This window comes from Trachinotus anak, unplaced genomic scaffold (assembly GCF_046630095.1).
Source record: "Trachinotus anak isolate AG129_WGS33_773 ecotype Australia unplaced genomic scaffold, CSIRO_AGI_Tana_v1 ptg000001l, whole genome shotgun sequence".
NCBI classification, from domain to species: domain Eukaryota; kingdom Metazoa; phylum Chordata; class Actinopteri; order Carangiformes; family Carangidae; genus Trachinotus; species Trachinotus anak.
This window is the reverse complement of record NW_027273852.1, coordinates 520,933-540,688: the sequence shown is the minus strand read 5'-3', so window position 1 is coordinate 540,688 and position 19,756 is coordinate 520,933. Positions and strand designations below refer to the sequence as shown.

The following is a 19,756-nucleotide window of genomic DNA, read 5'->3' as shown; positions in this document are numbered from 1 at the left end:
GGTTACTCATACTTCAAAGGCTCCACATTATGTGTCAGATTAACCCTTTCATGCACGAATTATGAAAGCTTCAGTCAGGATTTTTTTCCCAAGTGTTTTTATTTATCTTTAGGAATAAAAAGAACAAATTATTATTTTTTTTTTTTACACCAATTATTTAAGGAGTTACTGAAATGTCACATGGAATGGACATTGTGCATCTGAAGAACAGAAACAGAAAATGTGTGTATTTAACAAATCAATGAATAAAATGATAAAATCAAATAATATAAAATAAATTGTATTTGTAATGCTGTTTAACACATTTTATTTCCGTCCGCTCAAGTGGACATTGTGCATGAAAGGGTTAAAGTGTTGAACCTGAACTACTGGTTGTCTAGATTTAAGACTAGACGGGATCTTTGCCCTCAGGGCTCCTCAGCTCACCAGATAATTATCTTCCTTTAAATCACTTCTTAAAGCTCATTTTTATCCATTAAATATATTGTATTGTATCTGTTTTACAGGGTTAGCAGCGTGGCTCAGTGTCAGTCAGTTAACCACTCTGAACCACATTTCATCACAATACATCCAGCAGTGGTTGACCAGACATTCATGTTCCTGTCAGAACTGTAATAACTATGATGATCCTCTGCCTTCTAGCATCATCAACAGGTCCATGTTGGCGTTGAGCTTAAAACATGAACTTAAAGTTTCATCATTTATCACAAACCCGGTTTTATTGGGTCTGAGGAAAATGATAAAAGCATTGTAAGGGTGGTAAACTCTCCTAATGACACGACAGGTCCTTGATCCATCAGGGCAAGCATCATTATCATGTTGTGTGAACGAGGCTACAGCCAGAGAGACAAAGACTATGGTGAGACGCTCACTGTTTTACTGGATCCTTATCTGTACAGAACGTCGCACTGGACTGAGCTGTGAAACCTTATCACACAGAGGGAAGAAGAAATAACAGCCTGTCTCAGATAAAGAAAGACCTGTCACCTGCAGCTGAGGTAAATCAAGGCCCCAGGCACTATCTGTTCAGGACTCGTTCAACAGGTCTGGTCTGGAATTCTGTGTGTACCCAAGGGAAAATTCCAAGTTCATTATAATTGGCGTATGTATGTTCACATCGTGTACTGTCAAGTCAAGTCTCCTAATACCAAACGTCACTGAAAAATCTGGCATTTTAATGATCCTTTGTGATTTAATAGAAACCTTATACAACTTGTATACCCAACTTTACCACGTGACTACTGATTTACATAGCATTATCAAACATTTCCAAAGAGACATGAATGTTTCCTGTTGAATATGAACATTCTAGATTGTAAGATCTTCGATCCAAATTCACTATTACATTTTTCCCCACACACCAGTAAACTCGATTTTGTGTCTTAAATGTGATACTTTTTATATTGTTCTTTTATATATGTTCTAGACATAATCCGCTACACACCCAACTCCATTGTAAAATCTGACACTTTAATGATAATTTATAATGAACTATGCCTGACTTCATACCTTTACTTACATGCACTTAAGATAAGTATTTTTTCTTCTTCTTTCTTTAAAACATCCATCAAAGTGCTACTTGTATGCCGAAATTTACCAGAAAACTACTGCTACACATAGGATATTGAACCATGATCATAGAGAGATGTATCTTTGCAAATGAACATGGAAGTATTTGGAGATGTAACCATTATCTCTCACTCAGAAACAGGCTTCTAGCTTGGCTGGACATGTCCCTCTAGTGGCGGGTTTGTGTATGTGCACCTCAATACACAATGAAGGGAAATTGCTACAGCAACTGACCTCACGATGGCAAAACACATTTATGAATAATCATACATGGAAAACACTGACATACAGTACCGGTCAAAAGTTTGGACACAGTTAACACTAAAAAACATTTGTCTTACAAGATCTGTCCTCACGTTCACTCCAACTGGAAGTTAAATGCAAATGCAATTTTCCTTTTTGTCTTCTTGGGGAAAATGCCCATGAATCAATGGTTGCAACCAAGGAGAAAAATCTGAATTGCATGGGACATACTGTGGTTTTCTACTTACGGTTTATTTATTGTGTAACTAAATACAACAATGGTTCACCTTATTACAATGATAATCATGACAAAAAGATGTACACTAAAGTTGTAAACATTTTAACCCACAACACATATGCACGTTTTTAATCATCAGTTATATTCAGCCACATTTGATTTACATTCGTTTATATTGGTCTTCAAAGAGTATGGCAGCCACTTCTCTCTGTGGACCGGTGCAACGCTGCAGATCAGGGGGCAGAACGTTCACAGGAAGGTGGGAACGATGGAGCTATTCTTGTGTTGGCTTGAGCCATCATCTCAGTTCTCTCTGTGACATCCGTGTTCCAGTTTCAAAGCCACTGATGCCACAACATTGTAAAATCTTGTGGTTTGAGTCGATGTTCACCAAAACACACAAAAAAAATTTTAAATACTAAAATTTGGTGGTGTTTGCAGAAATGTTTTCACAGGGGATGCAGATGTTCTTGCTTGCATAGTTTAATGCTACTGTCATGTTAAAATTGAGAGACTATCCACCCTGAAATTCTTTAAGACTTGAAAAAAAAAAAAAAAACAGCTAAGCATTTTGGTTCCCATTTAGGTGTTTGATGTTTTACATTTACATTTATTTAGTCCAAAGCAACATAGCAATAAATTACAGCCTAGATGGAGAAGTCTGTGAGAATTTTCTTTTCATTATCATGGACAACTGGCCTAACATGGACAACGTGATGTCTAATTGTGATACTCACAGCTACAGTTTTTTTCACAGCACAGAGATTTCTAAAGGAAATGTGAGTCACTCAAAAAGCCAACACATGGAGATTCCACTGCCATGTAGGAGATGTGGGACAATAATGGAAGACCGCATACATATATTCTGGACTTGTACCTTTATCAAGCCATTTCATAATTTCCAAAACACTGGGTTTTAATGTGTGTCATTTCACACCCTATTGCTTTGTACTCACCCCAAAGGAAACTATAGATGTGACGCACACATCCAGGCGATCTAGATGGCAGCCAGCAAGAAAACAATTACAAGGTGCTGGCTTCAGAAGCATTGCCCCTTGGTGGACACCTTTATAAATATAATGAATCAGTTATGCTGAACAGAAAAGTGGACCTATATTCTGAGGGTATGAAAAGACAAAGGGGGGAAATTCTGGGGGAAAGGGACACTGTCTTTAGGAAGAACTGATTTTTGCAAAAGCCCTACTCTATCAGTAACACTGTAGGTTATATGATATAGGTCTGAGCATTACTGTAAGTGTTGTGACCCCTCCTGACTTCATGTATTTCTTTTACAAACAATTAAGATTTAAAAAAAGCCAAGACTTCTCTCAATATTCATGTCATTTAACATGAAAAATGGCAAAAGGAGAAATAAACTATAGATCAGTCTTCGACAGATGCATGCAAGGGTAGGAAGCAGGAAACCACTGACTGAAGAAGAAGGATGAGGCATGTTGAAGTGAAGACTAAAAAAAAACAGGCCAAGAATTTACTGAAAATCATAAACAGTGTAACAATATCTGAAGGTGGATTTTTCCTTATCAAAGTATGTCAACTAAAAAAAGAAAAGGACCATTTCTGACACTAGAGCTCATCGTGTTGATAAATATTATACTCCTTTGCGCTGATCAGTCCGTCTCTGTCTTGGTCATTCTTTTGGAATATATCAGCCATAATCTTCTCATAGAAAGGCTCATCACGTGGCTTCCCTCTTTTTTCAAAGTCCAGTTTCAAATATTCTTTCACCTGAAAAAAAGCAACACTTCATTGGTCACATGTTCAGGATCAATAACAGACCAACAATAGATTTTTACAACAGTCCTCTTACATAATAAACTCCTGTTGTGCTCTTCTATCAACACATCACACTGGTGATAAATAATACTGTGGTACTGATAGCAGGTCGTTCACTCCTTAGCACCTGTTCAATCTGCTATCAATAATCCAGATAACATCATGACTATAAACTGTTTGGCAGCACAACAATGTTCCTCACATTTGGTTGTTATAAAGTTAATAATTTCAATTCTGCCATGGTGTTTTGGTGTATTAATATTGTTGTTAAAAAAAATACGCAAAAAAAACAAACAAAAAAAAAAAAACAATAGTGTTGTTAGTTTCTTCTTCTAATGCCAAATTTAGATGGCACACTGTGACGCCCTTAGACGCTGAAGGCTTTGGACATTGTCGGCCTGTCATGGCTCTTCAATGTCATGTGGAGGTTGGGTACAGTACCTGCGCAGTGGCAGACTGGGGTGGTGGCTCCCATTTTTAAAAAAGGGGGACTGAAGGGTGTTCTCCAGTTTGAGGTCCAGTTTTACCAACCAGTCCACATGTGCTTTGTGGACATGGAGAAGGTTTATGACCGTGTCCCCCAAGGGGCTTTGTGGGGGGTACTGCAACAGCATACGGTACTGGGCCGATTGCTACGAGTCATACGGTCCCTTTACAACCAAAGTGAGAGCTGTGTCTGCTTCCTTGGCACAAATTTAGATTCAGAGGTTGGCACAGACGCCTTTGTTCCCTCACACTGGACAACTGCAACTAGATCTGAAGCAATAAGCTGATTACATCGATCATTACTGTTGGTTTTCACTGCTTTCTGACATTATACTGATCAAGCCAATTAATCGAAATCATTGGTTGCAGGCTCGGTAGTGTCTTAAGAGGTGGAGAGCACAAATCACTCAACAGGATCCAACTAGTACCAAATGCATCTGCTCCACTCTCATCATCACTATGCTGGTTACTCATACTTCAAAGGCTCCACATTATGTGTCAGATTAACCCTTTCATGCACGAATTATGAAAGCTTCAGTCAGGATTTTTTTCCCAAGTGTTTTTATTTATCTTTAGGAATAAAAAGAACAAATTATTATTTTTTTTTTTTACACCAATTATTTAAGGAGTTACTGAAATGTCACATGGAATGGACATTGTGCATCTGAAGAACAGAAACAGAAAATGTGTGTATTTAACAAATCAATGAATACAATGATAAAATCAAATAATATAAAATAAATTGTATTTGTAATGCTGTTTAACACATTTTATTTCCATCCACTCAAGTGGACATTGTGCATGAAAGGGTTAAAGTGTTGAACCTGAACTACTGGTTGTCTAGATTTAAGACTAGACGGGATCTTTGCCCTCAGGGCTCCTCAGCTCACCAGATAATTATCTTCCTTTAAATCACTTCTTAAAGCTCATTTTTATCCATTAAATATATTGTATTGTATCTGTTTTACAGGGTTAGCAGCGTGGCTCAGTGTCAGTCAGTTAACCACTCTGAACCACATTTCATCACAATACATCCAGCAGTGGTTGACCAGACATTCATGTTCCTGTCAGAACTGTAATAACTATGATGATCCTCTGCCTTCTAGCATCATCAACAGGTCCATGTTGGCGTTGAGCTTAAAACATGAACTTAAAGTTTCATCATTTATCACAAACCCAGTTTTATTGGGTCTGAGGAAAATGATAAAAGCATTGTAAGGGTGGTAAACTCTCCTAATGACACGACAGGTCCTTGATCCATCAGGGCAAGCATCATTATCATGTTGTGTGAACGAGGCTACAGCCAGAGAGACAAAGACTATGGTGAGACGCTCACTGTTTTACTGGATCCTTATCTGTACAGAACGTCGCACTGGACTGAGCTGTGAAACCTTATCACACAGAGGGAAGAAGAAATAACAGCCTGTCTCAGATAAAGAAAGACCTGTCACCTGCAGCTGAGGTAAATCAAGGCCCCAGGCACTATCTGTTCAGGACTCGTTCAACAGGTCTGGTCTGGAATTCTGTGTGTACCCAAGGGAAAATTCCAAGTTCATTATAATTGGCGTATGTATGTTCACATCGTGTACTGTCAAGTCAAGTCTCCTAATACCAAACGTCATTGAAAAATCTGGCATCTGGCATGGAAAACACATTTTTAGGGAACAGGTATTACCAACTGTGCCAAGGCCCTGGAGCTGTTGTTTATCAGGTGGTTTATGCTAATTTAATTGAATATTTGACATTGTAAGGGCTTAATAATTTGGGAAATACACTTATTTACTTTCTTTCCGTATACATACGTTACGTATGAAGCTAAGCCAGGAGGCAGTTAGCTTAATTTAGCTAAACTTAGCATACAGACTGGAAGCAGGGTCAAACAGCTAATGTGGCTCTCTCCAAACTTTAAAAATACATCTATCAGCAAAAATGTGGGGTGGTGTAAAAATGTGGGGTACTTACATGCTTTAAGTATTTCTTACGCCCCTTTTACACTGGTCAAAGAACCCGCTAACACCCGCTAACATCTGGCTTTTGTCAGCCATGGGAAAGGGGACAAATGACTCCGCAGTAGTTGCAGGTATTTATCAGCTCCACCTCTAATTGACAGTGATGCAAACACAACACCCAGGTGAACACATTTGCCCCTTGTCCATTCTGTGAGGTTTTTAAACTAACATCCTCCTGGGTTTATTGTCATAACAAACAGACATTGTCAAAATCTATCTCTACAACTTATTTCAGTTTTATGCTTGACCTGTATGTTACATTTTCCAAGTTGGATAAAAGCAGTGGTCAAATATTATCCCCACAAAAAATAAATCAATAAATAAAATGAACATATTTCAGGTGAGAGAACAGGGGGGTTAACAAATAAAAATTATTGCAAATAAACATAAAACTCTGTCATCTGTCAGAGCTACTTGTGAGATTATTAACAGCATCTAAATTATAGTTACCTCAGCCTTAGTGAGACTCTGGTCTTTATCGACGTCTATCTGTCTGAAAGCTTCCATAGTGCGTGGGCCCCTGGACACTGAGTAGACCTCCACCTCAAAGACCACCGTAGCATTGGGCGGCACTGGATCTATTTCAGTGGGAGGAAAAGAGCACAGCATAAAGATTTTACAAGACTGCATGCAGCTCTAATGCCATAATCATGACTATTATTATTACATTACTAACTAGAAGGGCACTCAGAGAGCGCAGACCTCCACCAAGGCTAAAGTCAAACAACATACGTCAGACTTCAGAGTATTAAAAAATCCAATTCATAGTAAATGATTCTGATCTGCCCAAGGTTTAATACCCACCCCTCCAACAAGTTTGGTGCAAATCGTTTCAGCACTTCCTACATCCTAGTGACGAACAAACAAACTAATAAAACCAGGAAGAGACACGAGTGAAAATGTTACCTCCTCAGTGGAGGTAAATATAAATTATATTTTATCAAGCTCTAGCTTTTTCAGATTTAGTGATCAACTGAACAAAACAGCTACTAGTCACTTCAATTATTTTATTTATTTTTTATTTTTTGGTTTCAATAAAAAACCTTGTAAGTGATTTAAACGCTTGGCAAGAAAAGATAATACTCTAACTAGACCAACATGCAATAACAGTTCTTACTTTTTAATGAGGGGGAAAGTAAGTGGTTTCACTGTAACTAGTGCACTGGCATCAAAAAATGCATGCTCAGCAAAAACCATTTCCTCCACAGACAAAATGTTAAATTAAAGTGATCAAACCTGAAACTCAGACTCCCAGGCCATCAGTTCATAGCGTAGTGCATTTATGAACATGAAGAGGTTTTACAGAAAAGAATAGTTAACAAAGGTAAAAGACCAGTCAGCTGTTAGTTTTCTGAAAGCATTGTTCCAATGCATGCAAGAAAGAGAGGAAGGAAGCAGAGACCTGTAAACCTCTGTGCATGCTTACAGCACATGCCATGGACAGATGAGTAGCAGACACTGCGAGGGGTGCGATGCCCTTTCAACTAAAGAGCTGTAAAAAGAAAACAAGACAACATGAAGGTAGTTCTTCATTACAGTTGGTTACCATACTGAAAAACTGTATCAGCAGGATTTATTGTTCTTCACTCACTAATCAATAATTAATAATAATAATAATAAATCTTCCATGTGGCCACTAACACACAATAATTTCACCAAGGCATGAAAACCAACTTGCAGGCATCAAACTTGCTTGAAACAGGTGATCCGTCAGAGAACAGTTTACTTAACAAGTTTCAATTGTGTGATAATGCAACTGAAACCCTTCTGGTACTTTTTCCACTGACTTTACCCATAAAGAACAGTTTACCTCTGTGAAAACAGTTTGCAGTAAACAGCATAATGTTCTCTGGGGCTCTGGAGGAACTTTGTTAAGTCTGAGAAAATAAACCTGGCAAATTTATCACAGAAAGTCTGTGCTGCTAACTGAGAGCGAGGAGTTTTATTTTTTCTAAATGCAGATGTTTATCAGACAGAGAGACTGTGTGTTTAATGAAAAGATGCCTTCAAGTTGCATTGCGGGTAATGTAGAAATCCAGTGTTTTTGGAGCTTGACATTATGTTTTATTCCAACATAACTCACAGGTTTCTATGCAATGTCATTTATTGTTAATCTGTTTGGCGGGGATGTGTAAACTGAAGTTACAGACTTCAAGCTCAGAATGGTGGTGGCCAGATAACCTGATATATGCAGTTATATGAATGAGCCAAGGTAATAAGTTGTTCAGTCAGGCCTAATATAAAATATATTTGAACTCTAGTTAATGAAAACCTCAAAATCACAATCTGGTAAGAGATAAAATGTAACTATGATATTATCATGTGGGGAACTCACTGTAAACAAAAACCATCGCCTGCTACATTTACTCACCTTTGCCTTTTTCTCCAAACGCCAGAGCAGGTGGAACAGTTAATTTTCGCTTCTCTCCAGGACACATATCCATGATCCCAATATCCAGGCCCTTGATGACTTGTCCGACACCCAGCACAAACCACTGAGGATGCCCGGCTTTGTCTGATCGACTGAGACAGAAATAATACAGTCACTCAGTCAGCTTTAACATGAATAGGATTTGCACAGCACATATGCCTTTGAATGAATCTGAGCTAATTTCATGGGCAGATTTTCATTCAGGCCTAAAAGCAGGATTAACCCCACTTCCAGTATTCTGAGTCCCTATCAATTTAACAATAAACTCAATATGTGTTGCACTGAAATAAAGGGCTTTACAGTTTTAAAACACACACAGAGAAGACCTTAGTATACAGCATGCAACGTTAAACCTGCAGTGATTACTCCTGACAAGAGGAAGCCAAATAATCATAGATAATAATAATTATATAAGTGCCAGTGTCACATTTGCATGTAGACCTTTAAAACATTATGATAAATATCATATATATCAACTGCAGCTACGTTTTTTCTCTGACCACCAACCTGCAGTAGAACTGGGAACCATCTTTGGCGAGGAACCCATCGTAGTGAAGGTTTATCAGATCTCCTTTTTTACTCTTCTGAGTGCACTCCTCGGGTTTGAACAGAACCTCGACCTTCACCTCGCCGTGCAGCTCTTCTGCCGTGGCCCCAACACGCCACAAACCGAGCTGCGAGGACACAAAGAGGCACAGTGTGCAGCTTACGAGCTTCCACATCACGCCGCTGTGTATTCGTGGCAACTTCTGACAGTGACGCTTGAAGTCACCGCAGGAGGTGGAGAGCTGCTGCAGGGCGACGGGCACCTTTCTGCCCTGAGTGCGGGCTGTCAGGGGGTTTCTGCTTCCTTCCCGCATCAGTCATGTACGGCCCTGTAGCAACCAGCGGTGGCGTAATCTCTACCTGACAGACAAAACCGAGGGCACACAGCCTGCCTGTGAAATAATATTTACCCAGTATTCAGACTAATGGAGGTGGAAAATATGTAAAAAATGTGAAAAACATACATGTAAGCTCTGTGCAGCTAAAAGAGTCAATGTGAGTAGTGTATAAAACTAACACTTTACTGCTTTAGTGGCTTTTTTTTTTCTTTTTTTCCCCCTGAAATTACAAAAAATGCCTACATAATATTATGCCAGCAGGATATAGAGGAACAGGTTAATGTAAAAAAAACACATGAATGTAGCAAATGGTGAAGCAGTAATATACGTCTCTTTAAATTAAAATACAATTTGTAACAAACCATTTCAGTTTAGATACCCAAGAGTAATTATACCATTATTAATAACAATCATAACTGTGACTGTTGTAAGATTGGACGCAGTGAATTAAGAATTTAAGAAAGAGGAAAGTGAAAACATTTATAATAACACTGACTGAATGCGCCACATAAGATTATGGATGGTGGATAGAAGACAATACTAACCGGCTCAATCATCCTACTGTCCAAAAAAAAAAAAAAATAGAATTAATAGACATGAAGACGAGCCAATGGGGAACTTGAGGGCCTCATAAATTATCGTTGAACGCCGACGTCACTTCGTTTCCACCAATAGGAGCGGCAGGGGCGTGAAGGTGCCGGTATTTGTTGGGCCCCGGCGTCTGTGAGTCATCAGCAGACAGTCGTCGTGGTTGCAGTCGCATCTGAGCAGCTCCACACTTGCCACCGGACACATATTTGGAAACACGACTTTCTCTCTAATTGCCTGACAGGATTGAGATGTTACATTTTAGGTTCTCGACAGTGCTGAAGGAGTTGTTTGAAGCCACCCTCAAGCGTCCCTTGCCCGGCTGTAGACAGAGGACCTGGTTGCCGACCCGCCACTGCTGCTCCGGCGCCGCCTCCGTTGATGCCCGAGCCGCGTCTACCCAACTGAAGGTCCTCCATGCCGCTGCGCACCGCCCGGCGCTCCGCACCGCGCCCTGCGCCACACCGGCCCGCTCGTACTGCGCGAAGACCGAGGGTGCAGTGGAGCTGGACGAACAGCTGAAGAAGGATGCGGGCGGCAGCGAAGCAGCCAGCGACAAGTAGGTTTCGAGAGCTTTCTGGGAGAATGTACCGACTCATTGATAGAGGCCGGTGGTATGACCGGCATTTATGGCGAGTCATGACGCATGCCGGCGCAAGCGGATGTAACGATATTCCCTCGGCTTCTCAGACGCTACAGTAGAGAAATGTAGCTAATTAACCAACAGCTTGTAGTAAGACACATGTTGCTTATAGACGCAATGACCTAACCCAACACCCTCGTGTGTAATACTCTGTAAGAATAAAGCTCATGGCCTAATAACAGCAGCCGCCCGGCCATGTGGGACTGGTTCAGCCTCCCGGTGGCTTTGTGCCAAGGAGCGATATAAATACAGCGCCTTCAGATACCTGCGGCCGCTTAACCTACAGTTCATCAGGACCTGGGGTTAGCTGCCTCTCCCTGTGGAGACAAAACGCAGCGTGGTGCAGCAGTTTTGAAAGTGAAACATCACCGGGCCTGTTGTTGGGTCAAGGGTGAGGGTGGGGGGCGGGGGGGGGGGGCATCCACCTTCAAGTTTAAGAAGCTGAAGGTCAAAGTATAAAGAAGTTCAACCAAAATCTGTGACCTCAGGACTGTCACAGTGGAGTCAGACCTCTTAAGGATGTTAGATTTTTCTCGCCCTGTTGGTGAGAAGAATGATTGCTGCCGGTAACTGACTGGCTTCTAGTGGTTTCTACTGTGACCTCCCACTCACTCACAGTGGAGTGGCAGCAGGTCTCAGCTGGAGAGGGGTGGTCTGCTTTCTGTCTGGTTCAGCCGGACAGCGGCCTGATAGGAAATGGAAAATAAAGAGATAAAGTCTTGGCTTGTGTGTGTGATTTCCTCTGTTTCATGTGACAGAGGTAAACTGAATATATAGTAATAAAAATGTGATATTTACATTAAGACACAATATCTATTAAATTTCATGCAAACCATTTGTGCATAACTGTTCTTCTTATCAGTTCTTGACACATTTGTGGATTTTATAAGCCACTTCTGTATGGTTACACATGAGACCTTACAACTCACTCTTAAGTTTTCCTATCAAGTATTTGATATAAGGTTTTGAGTGCCATCTCCATCCCATGACGTTACTTCAATGTTTGTATGTTTTTAGACCAAAGCCCACCACTGATTTTAAAATCAGCTGATGGGTGATGTCTACATCTTTAGTCAGATTTACAGCAGAACTTTAGATCCAGTTCTGTTCTGTTGGCATTTTTTGAATTGCCCCATTGTTTCAGTATTCTCCTGACATGCATGAAAGTGCTGGTGGTTTTGGAAAGTACTAATCTCATTTGCCATTGTTGGATTTAAATTATCCATATCGGCCAATTCGCGTTTCAAGTCCTATTCCCCGAAACCAGCTGTACAGTGACCGCAGTGCATGTATTTGCCTTTTGAAGGGTGTTTTTATGATCTCACTGCTGCCAAAATCACTGGGATATTTCCTGACCCAGATATGAGGGTACACAAGGACGAGGCTGTGTCTTCAGGAAGGGGTTGGATTTGCTCTGCCAATGTAAATGCCGCACTGCTGAGTCTGCTTTCACATAAGCAGAGTCCTCTCTGGGTCAGTAGCTTCCCAACGTCTAATAACCACTGAAGGAATCTCCCAAAACCTGACATACTGCGTAGTTTCTGTCATAAGTTCTGCTTTTTTTTTTTTTAATCTCAGTTTTCTCTCTGTTCTTTGGGGACAAATTCTTGGCACCAAATACCCACACTTCTCAGGAAGTGATATCACATGCAAGTACGAGTACAGTGAGGTACTTTCAATGAGAAGTCCAGGCCATTGTTAGTGTTTGATACATGGCTGGATTCTACTCAGATACAGTGGAAACACAAAGAAGAACCCAGCATTAAAGCCTCACTAAGTTTTTAAAGTTTATGTTTTGGAAGGCTCCATGCTACAGCAGATAATGGCTGCAGGCAGGAATGCTGCTTCTGTCTGGTCCTGCCGTGTAGCTGGTGATACGTCACAGAGCCTCCGGGTCATTGCAAGACAAACATCTTGTTGAAAACAGAAAACGGGTATAAACAAAGCAAGTGTTTTCACCGTGGCGTGAAGTGGCGAGTCTGAATGTGTTCACATGTTCGGGATGACACCACGCTTGGAAACGTAACTGCTCTCAGTGCTTCAGCTCTGTCCTGTGATTCATATTTTCATGGGTCAGAGGAAGTGTGGATGCACGTGAGGTGTTGTGTCTCCCTGATGATGATGATTCATAAGATAAACCACAGAAGGAAATGAGGTTAATGACTTAACATCCCGTTGTGTGCAATGAGAAACGGGGAACACTGAAATAGGCAAGACGGAGTGAAATCTCTGCTCTGGTTCCTTTATTCTGAAATCGAGCAAAATGTTTACATTTTTTTTTTGACACTGCAGGGTTTAGTTGCCAAGCTGCAGACAGATCTGTATCACCGGAGCTGCTTCCAGGTATAACTGACAGGAAAACACGGTGCTGGGTGGTTAGTACCTTAAGGCCCCACAGACATTTTGAACAGTTAGGGCTTCCTTGGCTCGCAGCCATATACCACGAGCAATTTATGGGATCAGTTACAGCTTTGATGGGCGGAGGTGGGCAAGATTAATATGTCAAAAACGGATGAACAGCAGTTGCGATACACATGACAAATACAAATTGGTGTTAAGCCGGTAACACACTGCTGGCTGAAACTAAGCCTGGTGTTAAGTCACTGATGTCACCTTGCTTACACACTCTCAGGCCAGAGAATTGAAAGCCACCTTTTTGCAGTCTGCTGTTTGAACCTGGAGCGCAAGCTGTCTGCCTTTCACATCTTTGAACGTACAGTAATCTTAGCATTTCTTGCACCTCAAAGCACCTGTGGTATATACGATTATTTATGTTCCAGTGCAGCATCCTTCTACTGAGCTACAGGAGCTGCAGAGGACGTAGAGGATTTGATGCAGTTCTGTGTATGTTACACTGCGCAGAGTGCTGTATAAGTAATGAAATACTGGGCATTAAAACCATGTTGTAATCCCACAGAGCTGCAACTCTAGAGCAGAAATAGGTTTTCAAACCAAAGCCGAGTCTTTATCTTCTCTCCAGTTGTGCTCAGACAAATGAGCAGTCACCCAGAGGCGAATGGACCAAGCCATCTGCCTGTGAAGAGGAAGAGCTTCTTAAAAGTGCAGATTCAGAGAAACAAGGCATTCACACCTGATCTGTCTGTGCAGTTTACACACGCACGCTCTGGTGCATTTGCCCATCTAGTTCAGTTCATGATGGCTGGCGCCGACTGCCAAAATCAAACAGACCAGCCACAGGATAATGTGATATGGATATGTGCTAATTCATCCATCTGCCCTGTCAAGTAGCAGTAAGCTGCTCGTCGGTGTTTGTGACAGATGAAGTTCACTCGCAGCATGAATCACTGTTGTGCAGAAATCAATGCTGCATGTCCAAGAGATGCACGAATGGTAGGGTGGAAAGTAGTCCTACAGCCAAAAAAAAAAAAATGCTGCCACTTTTTCTGCCCTGGTTAACTATATAGCAATTAAGTAAGTTCTAAATGGAGATATTTCATAAGTGCCCCTTTAATTGCCCAAATACCTCCTAATTTGCCCTCATATCCTTTGCAGCAGCTGCACAAAGTGCTGTCGTGCTTGCACTACAAAAACAAACACTTCCCAGGCTACAGAGAGTGTGTTGGCGCTTAATGAGCTTTTCACAAACACTGAAATAATGTCTCAGTCTCACATTCAGCGGCAAACACTCGGCAAAAAAAAAAAAATTGCCACCAATTAATCTGTCCTTAATTCAACATACTCGTAAACATGTCACGATGCATATGCACACCTGCACACCAGTTCCCCGGCGGCCTTGTGACTCTGCGGGTCACTTGTTGACTCTACTGTGTGGAAGTGGCGTTCCAGTGACAGATGCCCGGTCGATAACAGTCCCTTTTGAATTAGGCACGCCTGACAGACGGCATTTTAGTCGATCTTGGTTTGTGTGCTCATGCTCAGGCGCTGTTACCTTGGCTGTGTGTGGAGTGTTTGCTCAGAGAAAGATGTGCCAGAAGGAGAGGGAGTGAAGGCAGGGAGAAGGCCACAGGCTGAAATCCTGGAATTTCAAATGCTGATGTGGCCGCGGTGCAGCTCTGACTGAGGGTTAGGTCAGAAGCGTTGAATCTGTGCACTGTGAAGCTTCAGTGTGATAGATGAGTTTGTACTTTCATGGAAATGTGTTAATTGAAAAGCGTTGTTGCCGCTTTAATGTGATGCATGGTCTTCAGAATCAGGATGTGAGGGTGGGATATAAATGAGTGAATTAGTCTGGGATCATTCTGAAGTGTAAACTGAAGGATTACACTTGAATTAGTAAATGTAGATGTGCTGATGAAAAGAAAAGGACTTTGACTGGACAGGCTGTGAGGTGGGATTGTTGAAAACTTTTTCCTGGCTTTATTACACCACCCACTTGTGGAAGATGACGTCGCACATTAAGATGCACTGGTTACCACAAAGCAGCAGTTTTCTCAACAACTGCTGCTTGTTCCTTTTAACAAGGGAAAACCTAAATTCGGAGACTCCTCCTCTGTACTGAGCTGAGTTTGCTGCACTGCAGATCCCGCTGCTGTGTCACGGCCAGTGTGTGAACAGGCCACGATGTTGTCTTTATTAATCCAGGAGCCGCAGTGCGCTGAGCAGCGTAAAGACGAGAGAATTTGTGGAATTTGGGCCTTGGTCTAACGCCGCTCCAGACACGGCCGCCAAAACGTGTGAGTGGACACGTAGTATGTGTTTACATAATCTAAATATTACAGGTACGTGAGCAGTGACCATGCACCATTCTGCATTCAGGGATGCTGGTATTTAGTGTCAACTATTGTCTGTTTTGAAGGGATATATATATTTTTTTTAATTTAATTGGTGTCATCTATTTACTGCTCAGTCTTGTTCCTGTCCTTTTATTGTGGTAGCTGCTGCTTTCCCCAACACACAGTGTCGTAAGCAAGTGAATCATGGAGTGGTGTGAATACAATAGAAGCCAACAGTTTCTGTTAATTGTGCCCACACTAATAGTGTGTGTCCAGTGGAAAAAGCAAACGGCGGCACTTTGGGTTAAAGGAAAAGGTCGCTCCGCCTCCATCACTGACATTTTACAGGTGGACGCTCTGAAGTGCAGCTGTTAGTTGAAAACTGCATTTAAACTTTTTGTGTTTTGTTCATGCTGGAGATGAATTTTCTATTTACTATAATCCATAAATCTATAACCTAAAAACGACAGTAGCTAATTTATCCCTCCTTTGTACCAGTTCAGCTTTGACTATAAAACATCCATCAGGGAGAGCTGCCAGCAGAAGTAATATAATCTGTTTATACATAATAAAGGCTGTGATCAAACACACACACGCACCTCTGTGGCTAATGCTTATATTTGGTTTGCATATTTCCAGTGTGTGTCACACTGACATCCCTCACTAATGTGATAAGACTGTATCAGCAGCCACAGATAAGCTCAGTGTTTACACTGGCAGGACAGGTGGGAACGGGCTTAATTGTGGCTCGTGCTAAAGGGCAGTCCTGTAGTTCAGAATCATCTCTGCAGAAGGATATATTAATATTTGAAATAATAAAAGGATAAAAGTTCATATACAAAGTCATTTTAGCAGAGGTTACTTCTCTGAGGACTTTCATGTTACTGGAACTGCTGCGTCTTACACATGTCCATCTACCACTTCTCTAACCTAGAAGAAGAAACGCAGGCATCCTCCCCAGTCTGGAGGATTTGCTCTTCTACACAGTCGCAGAAGGTCAAGAGAAGATTCCTGCTCACAAATTTCTCACAGTAAGTCCTTCAGATTCAGCTACATTAACATCCATCCTAATGGTCACATAACTGCAAAAACATGAAGTGACACCAAGTTTCTCTTTGTTTTTGGTTGCTGCCCGTACGTAGTTTCTGTTCAGAGTTGTTCCTAAATGTGCCTCAAGCTCATTTACATTGATGTACGGTTACTGTTATACTTTCATTCTATTGTTTTAGGCTCTTAAGGCCACAGGGCTTCGCACTGGAGACCCCCGGCTGAAGGAATGCATGGAAACCCTCAAAGAAACTCTAAAGAAAACATCAGATGGCGTAACACTGGACAGGCACCTGTTCAAGAGGTAAGTCCGGTCACTTCCTGGCGTGTTTCAGTGCTTCCATCATATACACCAACCATGGTGGGCCTCTTTTTTTTTTTTAAATCACATTTCCCAAGTACATGTGCTCACTTCCGCTCAAAGTGTATTATGCAGTTTGATGATCATATTTTTTTATTGCGCAAATTCTCACATACTTAAATGTAGAAATTTGCATATTGCATAAATGCAAAACAGAAAAATATCCATCAAACAGCATTTGGGCAGTGATTCTGTTTTTGTGTGACTTGTCAAAATCTATGAATGAGCTTCTTCTATTTCTTAATGCAATAAAAGTTATTGAAGAATCAATGGAAGTAATATAAGATTTACCAGATGCCATTTATTTATGATGATGTCAGAATGATAATAATAATTATAACTTTAAAAACATAGTTTAAGCAGTGACAGACGAGGTTCAAAAAACAATATAAAAACAGAAAGCTGGGTAGTGAAGTCCACTGACCCTGCCTCAGCTATTTGTGGTTTTTGATCATTATCGGTGGCTTGTTACGAATTAAGATTCAACTATGAGATTCCAATGAATCTATTACTGTAATGGTATAATAATTATCCTTCTGCCTCTAAAATAAGGTTTTATTTGCCAGGCTAGAAATATTGAAAACATTGGTTTATGTCGTAAACCAGCTGCTAGATGCTCACTTAAAGAAATCTCTAGATTCAAGTCAGTGGGAAACTCCCAACTTCCTTCCTTTCTTCAAAATGCAAGTAAAAGTCAAAAGATTTCTGTCTTCAGGAAGTTGTCAAGTGTTTATTTTATTTATTCTTTACTTTTTTCTTGAGAAAGAAGTTATTTAGATTTCCCATAAATACATTTTAACTTTCCACATCAACAGAACAAAACAAAGACCCACAATCTGAACAGTGAAGCCAAAAATGACAAGAGGACAAAACAAATGAAAACAAGACAATTATTCTTCACCAACTACAGCTTCAACCACAAGACAATATTTAGAGTCCGACCACTCTGTCTTTATATCCCAAGTGCCATTATTACAACATGTTTTTTTAAATATAACTGATGAATAAAGATTTGGATAGCATAGCTCTAATAATAGCATATCTTGAAATACACAAACTGATGAATTACAGTTGAATTTAATCCCCAGTCCCTCTGATAACCAATTTTCACTCACCAAAGTTTCATGTCTTCTAATGTAACCACCTTTTTAAAAGCATTTATATCGTATGAGTAACACATTAAGGCTTAAAGAGAAGTTTGTTCTGGAGGCTGTTTCTGTCACTGACACTGATGTCTGTTCAAATTTTAAATATTCTTTTAAAACTAAAACCTGAACACTGACATGACCCTGAAGCCCTTGATAATGTCTCGAACATTGTTTCCTTCAGTCGGAGGAAATTCATTATTCATCACAATATAGATTCAATCTTGCTCAAGCTATGCAAAAATGCAGATGATCAGTGTGTAACGATGAAGCTTCTTCATCAGTCATCTCTGTTGACATTCACTGAAGTTTGTCAGACTTTGGGGGGGAGGGGGGAGGGCAGACTTGGTTGACAAACTTTTCCTTTTAACTGCATGCAGTCACGGTGTTTTAGCATGCTGTTTGTGGTTTTTGTTCGTCAGGTGTGTCCAGAGCAACATTGTCCTGCTCACTCAGGCCTTCCGCAAGAAGTTCGTCATCCCAGACTTCCAGTCCTTCTCCTCCCATATTGATGAGCTGTATGAGAATGCCAAAAATCTCTCTGGAGGACAGGTGTGTCCTTAGATCCATGAATCTTTTTTTGTTTGTTTATTTTTTTCTCCCAGTGCATCATGATTATTATTATTTAGCCCATGCAGGTTCATTACCATCAGCGTGGTTTTCCGTCTGCGTTCAGCTGGTGTCAAAAGTGTAGCTCAATCTTTGGTTGCTTATCCAGGATGGAAACCAGCAGCACTCTGATCTGATCTGATTCGAACCCATCGATCTCAAGGGAAAAATCCGCCCTGCATCATGTTAAAAGTATCGTAGTAGTGTTCCCAGCAGCAGTGAGCTGTCTGCCACTCTTACGTACTGGTGTGGATTCTCTTTGGCTGCAGCTTTCTGTGTGGTGAGTCGGGTCATTTTAGGTGCTAGCTTAAAAAAAGAAATCCGACTTTTAAAAAGGGAGAGCAGCGAAATCATGAAAAGGGAGAAATATTGGCGTTGATTCCCAGATTTTAAGAACCGCCCACACTGAAGCTCCTGCTCTCAGCTGAAAAGCATGTAGCGACTGCATGTGTACTGGAGGTGGGACGTGGTAGTTTACACCCTCCTGAGGCTGAGAGAAGGCTCTGTAGTCCTTTTCAGAGGAGACATTTTGACTTGTGAAATCCAGACAGGCACAAATGATTTAATAACATTAATGATGGCTGCAGTTCATGGAGGTGAGCCAGTTCCAGGCCTCTGGTTTTTTCATTCACTGGCAAGGCCTGCTGGGACACTTAATGGGGCCAATCGTTAATGTTAATATTTACACGTGAGCTTTCCCTGCTTTGAAAAGGTCGAAATGTCGGCGGTGAAGAAGGTGTGTCAGCAGATGAGTAATCTGAGCCCACAGCCACACACAGCCAGCTGATTTCGAAACAGTTTGTGTGTTTGTGTGTCTGTGTGTGTGTGTGTGTGTGTGTGTAACTGACCAGCATACACACAACTAAATATCTTCATTGTTGTAACCTGCAGCCAACAACTCAACTGTGCACAGATGAGAGACAGAGAGTGAACAGAGCCCTTTGTCCTATGACACGAGGACCTCGGGGTGGGTTTTCCTCCTGATCCTCAGATGAGGATTTGACCTCTGTCCGTC

General features: G+C 41.0%; 2 protein-coding genes across 4 annotated transcripts in view; one reads left to right on the top strand and one right to left on the bottom strand.

The window, feature by feature from the left end:
• Positions 1 to 2,043: 2,043 nt before the first annotated feature.
• On the bottom strand, positions 2,044 to 9,659 carry fkbp7 (FKBP prolyl isomerase 7). 2 transcript variants are annotated; one of them, XM_071481979.1, is made up of 5 exons: positions 9,278 to 9,659; positions 8,711 to 8,862; positions 6,790 to 6,917; positions 5,782 to 5,853; positions 3,664 to 3,796 (listed from the first exon to the last, which is right to left on the bottom strand). In XM_071481979.1, exons 1-4 carry the CDS (start codon positions 9,628 to 9,630, stop codon positions 5,821 to 5,823), a joined length of 666 nt encoding a protein of 221 aa, XP_071338080.1. In that variant the 5' UTR covers positions 9,631 to 9,659; the 3' UTR covers positions 3,664 to 3,796; positions 5,782 to 5,820. The 2 variants fall into 2 exon arrangements, with proteins under 2 accessions (XP_071338003.1, XP_071338080.1); XM_071481902.1 differs by lacking the exon at positions 5,782 to 5,853 and having other exon boundaries at positions 2,044 to 3,796; positions 9,278 to 9,645.
• A 720-nt stretch (positions 9,660 to 10,379) lies between these two features.
• Positions 10,380 to 19,756, top strand: part of glsb (glutaminase b) — a 37,535-nt gene continuing 28,158 nt past the window's right edge. For both annotated transcript variants that reach the window (XM_071481527.1, XM_071481611.1), the window contains exons 1-4: positions 10,380 to 10,801; positions 16,514 to 16,610; positions 16,809 to 16,930; positions 18,555 to 18,684. In XM_071481527.1, the coding sequence (XP_071337628.1) occupies positions 10,494 to 10,801; positions 16,514 to 16,610; positions 16,809 to 16,930; positions 18,555 to 18,684 (657 nt within the window). In that variant the 5' untranslated portion in view covers positions 10,380 to 10,493. The remainder of the gene's footprint in view (positions 10,802 to 16,513; positions 16,611 to 16,808; positions 16,931 to 18,554; positions 18,685 to 19,756) is intronic.

Excerpts from the sequence above, each read along its gene's own strand:
- fkbp7 (XM_071481902.1), bottom strand. The coding sequence starts at position 9,630 with ATGCGGGAAGGAAGCAGAAACCCCCTGACAGCCCGCACTCAGGGCAGA. Across the intron at positions 6,918-8,710 it reads GTTTGGAGAAAAAGGCAAAG|ATCCAGTGCCGCCCAATGCT; the intron begins GTGAGTAAATGT and ends CCACTGAAATAG. Across the intron at positions 3,797-6,789 it reads AGAGTCTCACTAAGGCTGAG|GTGAAAGAATATTTGAAACT; the intron begins GTAACTATAATT and ends GCTTTTTTTCAG.